The sequence below is a fragment of the Lactuca saligna genome, chromosome 3, assembly GCF_052625555.1.
Source record: "Lactuca saligna cultivar CGN05327 chromosome 3, ASM5262555v1, whole genome shotgun sequence".
Taxonomy (NCBI): domain Eukaryota; kingdom Viridiplantae; phylum Streptophyta; class Magnoliopsida; order Asterales; family Asteraceae; genus Lactuca; species Lactuca saligna.
This window is the reverse complement of record NC_136419.1, coordinates 45,209,296-45,218,550: the sequence shown is the minus strand read 5'-3', so window position 1 is coordinate 45,218,550 and position 9,255 is coordinate 45,209,296. Positions and strand designations below refer to the sequence as shown.

General features: G+C 40.7%; 1 protein-coding gene across 1 annotated transcript; it reads left to right on the top strand.

Moving 5' to 3' along the window:
* The first annotated feature begins 5,259 nt into the window (after positions 1-5,259).
* Positions 5,260-6,176, top strand: LOC145033625 (glutathione S-transferase U17-like). The gene is made up of 2 exons (XM_078982204.1): positions 5,260-5,574; positions 5,669-6,176. Exons 1-2 carry the CDS (start codon positions 5,260-5,262, stop codon positions 6,032-6,034), a joined length of 681 nt encoding a protein of 226 aa, XP_078838330.1. The 3' UTR covers positions 6,035-6,176.
* Positions 6,177-9,255: the final 3,079 nt, after the last annotated feature.

Below are 9,255 nucleotides of genomic sequence, written 5' to 3'. Positions count from 1 at the left end.
CTCTATTATGCCATTTTGAGGGTCTAGACGGCGTCCGGAAAGCCGTTAAGCTGACTAGAGCGAATATCTGAAGGATTGGAGAGCAAATTTCTGCCGGTAATCATGTGGTTCTTTGTTCCAACCAAGATTAGCATTCCAATGTGATTCTGTATGCATTTACTTTCTAATTAAGGGATTAAAAACCTTTTGCTTTGTGTTTATGATTAGATGAATCCTTGAATTTGTGAATTAATTGCTATTTGGATTGTTTATTCGTGTTTAATTTATTTTGTCAAGTTTGATTGCAAGATTCATATGTGTTAAGATTGTTACTTATTCCTTATTTCTGAATTAAAAGAGTTTAGATGACTACCTGACTATGTTAATTTGAGTAAAAGCTATCCACTAGGGTTTGGACCAAAACCTAGAGTTTGGAAATAAGTGATGAACTTTAATATGTATGCATGAGTAGACTACCAATATATACATGATTTAATTCCTATGACCATTAGGATTAATAAAGATCAAATCTTGCTTAATATGAACTAAATACATATTTGCATGATTGTTTGTTAACAAGATCAATGAATTAATAGTTGTGTTGAAATCAAAGAATTAGTAGCATGATCATGACGCTAGTCATTTTAGTAATCGGTGAACAAGAATAAATAAATATGTGTGTCCACTTGTCTATGATTTTAAGATGTAATTTGTCTAAACCAAACTACGTAAAGAGATTTGTCTTCGGTCAGTTTACCTAGATTTGTTGTTTAATCGTTTGTTTGAGAATTAATTCCATAAAACCCTTCTTTACTGTTTTCGTGTGTTTAGTGTAACCTATAATAAAAAAACTCCAAATTCATTCAGCACCGTTCCCTTTGTGTTTGACATCTGTTCTTACCACAACTATACTATTACACGATTAGGTTCACTGTCTAGTGTGTGTGTTAGTTCGGTTGTGATAAAGTCACTTTTATAAGTTTAAAACTTGAGATATATATATATATATATATATATATATATATATATATATATATATATATATATATATATATATATGATAAAGTCAGTTTTATAAATTTAAAACTTGAGCAATATATATATAAATCACACATCATGTTATGAATTATTTAATGGTCCATAGCATTTACATACGATATATCATATACAGCAACTTATGCAACCTTGCAATTTATTAAAGGTTAAATTTCATATGTAATAGGAATCAAGTTACTTGTTGTTACATCTAAGTAGCTTAAACCTTTTTAAAGAGGTTTTTATCATGTGATCTCAATTCTAACTTTTTTTTCTTGTTTTTCTAGCATGACTAACACACATACCTTTTATATTTTCTTAAATCTATACATTTTGTCTTCAGGAAGACTAAACAATTTTCATTTTCCGTTTTTTGTTTTTCTTTTTCAATTTTCGTTTTTCGTTTTCATTTTTCATTGAAAAATTTAGAAAACGCGTTTAGTTAAACTTATTCATTTTTCATTTTCAGTTTTAGAAAATTAGAAAACGCGTTTAGATATGTATTTTTCTATCGGTTTTCATTTTTAGAAAACGGTAGCGGTGGTAGGGTGTGGGTGGGGGCAGTGACGGGTAGTGGGTCGGTGGTGGTAGTGGTGATGACAGGCGATGGTGGTGGCGGTGGCAATTGTGTCAGTCGTGGTGATGGAGGCGGCAGCGGTAGTGGTGGTGCTAGTGACAGGTTAGTGGTGGTGGTGGTGGTGATGGTGATGCTATGTTGGTGATTGTGGTGGTGGTGTTAGGTGGGTGGGGGTGCGAGTGTGTGTATGTGTGTGTTTGTGGGGGTAGGTGTGGGTTTTTGTGTGTGTGGGTGTTTATGTCTGTGAGGGTGGGGGTGGGGGTAGGAGTGGGTTTATGTGTGTGTGGGTGTGTGTGTCTGTGAGGGTGGGGGTTGGAGTGGGTTTGTGTGGGTGTGGAAGTGTGTTTGTAGAGGTATGGGTGGGTATGTGTGTGAGTGTATTTGTGTGTGTGGGTGCGTTGGTGGGTATGTATGTGTGTGTGTTTGTGGGTGGGTGTGTGTGGGGGTAGGTATGTATGTATATGTGTGTTGGTGTTTGTGGGTGGGTGTGGGTGGGTGGGTATGTATGTGTGTGTGTGTGTTTGTGGGTTGGTGTGTGTGTGTGTGTGGGTGGGTATGTATGTGTGTGTGTGTTTATGGGTTGGTGTGTGTGTGTGTGTGCGGGTGGGTGTGTATGTGTGTGTGGGTGGGGGTATGTAGAGGTGGATGGGGTCGGAGTGGGTGTACTTTATATTTTAGAGAAATTTTTGAATTACAAAAATGTGGAAAACAATAATTATCAGTTTTTCAAAAATTTCCAACCTCTTTGTAATTTTAGGAAACGGAAAAATTTTCATTTTCGGTGAAAAATTTAGAAAAATAGACAAACTAAACGCGTTTTCAAAATTCTCATTTTTCTTGGAATTTTTTTCCGGAAAACGGCCCATTTTTCCGCAACTAAACGCACCCTCAATCTTTGAATGAAAGACACTTTCTCACCATCTTCTTATACCGTTATGCTTTAAACCCTTAGGTATCTTGTTTGCCCTATTTGACTATTGATTTAATGATGCACGCTATTGACACTATGGTAGAACTATGTATTTTTCTATCGGTTTTCATTTTTAGAAAACGGTAGCGGTGGTAGAGTGTGGGTGGGGGGCGATGACGGTAGCGGGTCGGTGGCGGTAGTGGTGATGACAGACGATGGTGGTGGCGGTGGCAATTGTGTCAGTGGTGGTGATGGCGGCGGCAGCGGTGGTGGTGTTAGGTGGGTGGGGGTGCGAGTGTGTGTATATGTGTGTTTGTAGGGGTAGGTGTGGGTTTGTGTGTGTGTGTGTGTGGGTGTGCGTGTCTGTGAGGGTGGGGGTGGGGGTAGGTGTGAGTTTATGTGTGTGTGTGGGTGTGTGTGCATGTGAGGGTAGGGGTAGGTGTGGGTTTGTGTGTGTGGATGTGTGTTTGTGGGGGTGTGGGTGGGTATGTGTGTGAGTGTGTTTGTGTGTGTGGGGGTGCATTGGTGGGTATGTATGTGTGTGTTTGTGTTTGTTGGTGTGTGTGTGTGTGGGTATATATGTAGGTGTGTGTGTTTGGGGGTGGGTGTGGGTGGGTATGTATGTGTGTGTGTGTGTTTATGGGTGGGTGTGTATGTGGGTGGGTATGTATGTGTGTGTGTGTTTGTGGGTTGGTGTGTGTGTGTTTATGTGTGTGTGGGTGTATGTTTCCGTGAGGGTGGGGGTAGGTGTGGGTTTGTGTGTATGTGTGTTTGTGGGGGTGTGGGTGGGTATGTGTGTGAATGTGTTTGTGTGTGTGGGTGTGTTGGTGGGTATGTATGTGTGTCAGTGTGTGTGTGTGTGTGTTTATGGGTGGGTGTGTATGTGGGTGGGTTTGTATGTTTGTGTGTGTTTGTGGGTTGGTGTGTATGTGCGGGTGGGTGGGTGGATGGGTATGTATGTGTGCGTGTGCGTGTGTGTGTGTGTGTGCAGGTGGGTGTGTGTGGGGGTGGGTATGTATGTATGTGTGGGTGGGTGTGTTAAGGTGGGGGTATGTAGAGGTGGATGGGGTGGGAGTGGGTGTGTGTTTATATTTCAGAAAAAATTTGGAATTAGAAAAATGTAGAAAACAATGATTATCAGTTTTCCAAAAATTTCCAACCTCTTTGTAAGTTTTGGAAACGGAAAATTTTCATTTTCGGTGAAAATTTTAGAAAAATAGACGAACTAAACGCGTTTTTATAATTCTCATTTTTCTTGGAAATTTTTTCCGGAAAATGGCCCATTTTTCCACAACTAAACGTACTCTCAATCTTTGAGTGAAAGACACTTTCTCACCATCTTCTTATACCGCTACGCTTTAAACCCTTTGGTATCTTGTTTGTCATATTTGACTATTGATTTAATGATGCACGCTATTGACACTATGGTAGAACTATGTATTTTTCTATCGGTTTTCATATTTAGAAAACGGTAGCGATGGTAGGGTGTGGGTGGGGGCAATGACGGTAGCGGGCCGGTGGCGGTAGTGGTGATGACAGGCGATGGTGGTGGCGGTGGCAATTGTGTCAGTGGTTGTGATGGCGGCGACAGCGGTGGTGGTGGTACTAGTGACGGGTTAGTGGTGGTGGTGGTGATGATGGTGATCGTAGGTCGGTGATTGTGGTGGTGGTGTTGGGTGTCTGGGGGTGCAAGTGTATGTATGTGTGTGTTTGTGGGGGTAGGTGTGGGTTTGTGTGTGTGTGGGTGTGTGTGTCTGTGAGGGTAGGGTGGGGGTAGGTGGGGGTTTGTGTGTGTGTGGGTGTGTGTGTTTGTGAGGGTGGGGGTAGGTATGGATTTGTGTGTGTGTGGATGTGTGTTTGTGGGGGTGTGGGTGGGTATGTGTGTGAGTATGTTTGTGTGTGTGGGTGCGTTTGTGGGTATGTATGTGTGTGTGTGTGTTTGTGGGTGGGTGTGTGTAGGTGGGTGGGTATGTATATGTGTGTGTATGTGTTTGTGGGTGGGTATGTATGTGTGTGTGTTTGTGGGTTGGTGTGTGTGTGTGTGTGTGTGTGTGCGGGTGGGTGGGTGGGTATGTATTTATGTGTGTGTTTGTGGGTTGGTGTGTGTGTGTGTGCGGATGTGTATGTGGGGGGCGGGGTATGTATGTATATGTGGGTAGGGGTGTTAAGGTTTGGGTAGGTAGAGGTCGATGGAGTGGGAGTGGATGTGTGTTTATATTTTAGAAAAAATTTTAAATTAGAAAAATATAGAAAACAATGATTATCAGTTTTCCAAAAATTTTTAACCTCTTTATAATATTAGGAAACGAAAAATTTCATTTTTCCCCAACTAAACGCACCCTCAATCTTTGAGTGAAAGAAACTTTCTAACCATCTTCTTATACTGTTAGGTTTTAAATCCTTTGGTATCTTTTTTGTCCTATTTGAATATTGATTTAATGATGTACGCTAGTAACCCTACGGTAGAACTATGCACGCTATTTGAATATTGAATTAATGATTCACGCTATTGACATTACGGTAGAATTATGTAGTGGCTTAGGAGGATATAGCCCCCTTCCCCCTCACAAAAAAAAAAAAAAAAAAAAAAAAAAAAAAAAAACTTTTGTCTTAAATATATACTTTTTCCAAGATGTAATTACTAGTGCTTAGAGGGATATGATTTATCATTCTACTAAACATGAGGGGGCACAAGTAGTTACATTTTTATGTATATATATTCTGGCTAGTTCTTCCAGCCATACAACATCTTCCCGAAATGAGTGAAATAAAGCTTCTTGGGTCTGCTGCAAGTCCATTTGTGAATCGGGTTCAGTTTGTCCTTAACCTCAAGTCCATGGATTACGATTTCATTAATGAGAATCTAACTTGCAAAAGTGAGCTCCTATTGACATCGAACCCAGTTCTTAAGAAAGTGCCAGTTCTTTTGCATGCAAACAAACCTCCTATTTGTGAGTCTCTTATCATAATCGAGTATCTAGATGAAATTGAACCCAATATTCACAAAATCCTCCCAACAGACCCTTCAGATCGAGCATATAACCGGTTCTGGGCCTGCTACATTGATAACAAGGTATATATGCTAAACGATTAACATAATATAATATTACCTATTTTTTATGTGAGTTTCTAACTTTTTGTTGGCATTTATTTCAAATAATTGAAAGTTTGCACCATTATATCTTGAATTGAGTCGAGCACAAGGGAAAGATGTAAAAGAAGCACTAAAACATAAGATTATCAAAGGATCACAATTATTGGAAGAAGCATTTGTGAAATTTAGCAAGGGCGAGGGATATTTTGGTGGGCATGACATAGGGTATTTAGATGTTGTTCTTGGATGTTATATGGGTTTAACAAAGATTGTTGAGAAAGGTAATGAATTCAAGGTGTTTGATGAAGTTAGAACTCCAAAACTTGCAGAATGGGTAAAGCGTATGTGGTTACATGACGTCATTAAGAGTAACATCCCCGGAGAAGACATACTTATGAACCTTTTGCTTTTAAAATGTAAATCATCCCGAGTTTCTTGAAATTAACTATTTAACTGTTCAAGGCAGTCATATTTCAATTAGGTTTGAACTACTGATATTTTGTTTTATACTTATAACATAAGTAACAATAAGTGTGCTCTTTTATTTTATGATGTGCTTTAAAGTATTCTAATATAAAGTAATTCATTAGTCCAAAAATGATTTACCTGAAAGCGTGTACATGTACGAAACTACCATGGACCATCATTGTTCATTTCTGGTTTAGTACAAGGATATTTGTGGGATTTATTGTTGGTGATTTTAGTGTTATCAATATATTTTAGTATATTTATTATTACTATTGAGATATCTGAGTTCAGTTTACTTTCTGAGACCGGAGGTGTGAAGTGCACACTTAAAGTGATAAATGTGGACTCAGGAATACGGGGTTCGAAGGGCAGAGTGTCACACCCCGGCCGTCGACGGAAACACCGGGCAGTGTAACGTCATTTCTCATATCATAGTTATCAACTTCTTGAAAACACATGCAATTTAAAATACGTCAACATAAAGTTGGTGAATTCACAGGTTTTGACTCCATAAAATAATACATTTTTCAAGTTCAAAAGTATAGTTTTGAAAGTATCAATTTGACTCTCAAACATTTAGTATATATATCCTAGGTATAATGGTTTACTTACCGAATAAGTGTTATACCTAAACAATCCTTGAACCTAGAGTATAAGTATAAATGTTTGTGATTCCATACAAACTAAGTTGCTACGTATAAATCTTATTTCAATTCTATACGAGTAAGTAGGATAGGTATAGTGGTCTACTTAATATACAAGTAATATACCTACTAGATTCTTATACTTAGAGTATAAGTCTTTAGAAAACTTATACTTAACATTCATACTTATTGAAACGATCCAAAAATACAACCCAAAAATAAAAAATTTCTAAAAAAAAAAACATTACTAAAATCATATTTAGAAAAACTGTATCATAAGTCATAACATAAATTCTTGAGTATTAATTCAAAATATAATATCATTATCAGAGTCAAACATTCCCAGGCTATCTGACTATGTTGTGTGCATTGCAATCTTCCCGAGCTCCTCTTTTTTTTTTTTTTTTTTTTTAAAAAAAAAAAAACTGAGTACCTGAAACCAAAACTGAAAACCGTAAGCACGAAGCTTAGTGAGCTCCCCCCCCCCCCCCCCCCAATCTAACACATACCATGCAATAACATATAAAGCACATACTGGGCCTTGCCCACTGCATCGGACCGATGTCCGGACTAACTGGGGCCTTGCCCCTACATCGAACCGAAGTCCGGAAACTGACTGGGACCTTGTCCCCTGCATTGGACCGAAGTCCGGACTAACTGGGGCCTTGCCCCCTGCATCGGACCGAAGTCCGGAAACTGACTGGGACCTTGTCCCCTGCATCGGACCGAAGTCCGGACTAACTGGGGCCTTGCCCCCTACATCGGACCGAAGTCCGGAAGCTGACTGAACATAGCATAGCATAACATATCAACTAGCATGAACACATATACCGCATACTACATCGGGCCGTAGCCCGGAACACATAACACATAGCACATAACACATAAATCTTGTCTGAGCCACGAAGGCATCAAACATACTAACTACTGCATCGGATCGAAGTCCGGAAACTACTGCTAACTGAACGGGTCGGCATTGTGGCCTTAGACCCGTCCCTACTGGAAGGAAACTCACCTGATGCTGCTGAACTGTTGCTGCTAATCCTTTTGACTGCTACCTGACCTCTGACTTCGACTGCTGCTCCACTAGCTCCTCGAGCTACCAATATCAATATAACACTTAGTCCAACTGACCTCCAAAGGTCACTAGGTCAATTCTGGTCAAGGTCAAAATCCTGGTCAAAGTCAACCTTCCGGGTCAACCCTACTCGCCGAGTCTACCTACTGACTCGCCGAGTTCATATGCTCTGGGTCTTTCTTATTCGCGACTCGACTTGCCGAGTCAGTCCATGACTCGCCGAGTCCAACTAGTTCCAAGTCCTGTCCTGTCCAACTCACTGAGTCACCACCCGACTCACTGATTTGAGCCCCAACTCGAAGGGTTTACGGTTTCGCGATCTGACTCGCCGAGTCCAAGAACAGACTCGCCGAGTCCTAGACAATCTTCAACCAACTCGTCGAGTCCATGCCTAACTTCATCCGACTCGATGAGTTGTTCATCCTACTCGTCGAGTTCCTCCTCATCTTCAAGCTACTCGCCGAGTCCACTCGAAGGACTCGCCGAGTCTATCCAGTCCTCAATCCATGCAGTGGCTTTTCGAGCCAAACAGAGTTTCCAACTCATAGATCCATACTTCAAGGGACTATCCCCCACGTAAAGTGGCAAACTTTACGTGTAGATTAAGAGATCTAGGCTCAGAACACCCTAAACTAGGGTTTATGGCAAACATACTTCTTCAACATACCAAGGGCTGATACTTTAGGGGATTCAAGACCAAAACAAACATGGATCTGAGGTAGCAACCTCAGATCTGAACCTCCAACTCGGATTGGTTACATATCATACCAACAATGACCAAAACTCACATATAAGAATAGATCTAGGTGCAAAGGGAGTCCAAGCAACAGCTTATTACCTCCAACTGGTCTGAAATGTCTTCTCAATCTCGGATCTACAGTCCCTTCTTACACCCCCAAGGATTTTCTTCCTTCTCCAAGCTTTAGTGCACTCTACAAGGCAAGATCTAGCTCAAAAACGGATATGGCGACTAGGGTTTGGTGTTCTGGGGTAGAGAGGCAGTAAAGGAACACTAGGAAAGAGAATGAGACGCTTAAATAGGCTCCAAATCCCGGATTTAGGGTTTTTCCTCGCTTAGACCCAACTCGTCGAATTCCTTGGCCGACTCGCCGAGTCGGTCGCTTACACCACAACCCGGATCACGCTCGGACTCGCCGAGTCCCTCCATGGACTCGCCGAGTGTCCCCTTAAACTTGAGGTTTTTCTTTCTTTTCTTGGCTTTCCAAACTTTGGGGTGTTACACTTATATATCGACAAAGTATAATGCTTCTAAGGTTACGCTACCATGAGTCTGTGGCTACGAATGTATGAATTAGTTTTATACCTCTGGTTATTATTACAAGGATCGCACATGGCGGTAGTACAAGGATTACACCTTGAGGTAGTACAAGGATTACACCTTGCAGTAATACAAGGATTACACCTTGAGGTAGTACAAGGATCACACCTTGCGGTACTACAAGGATCACA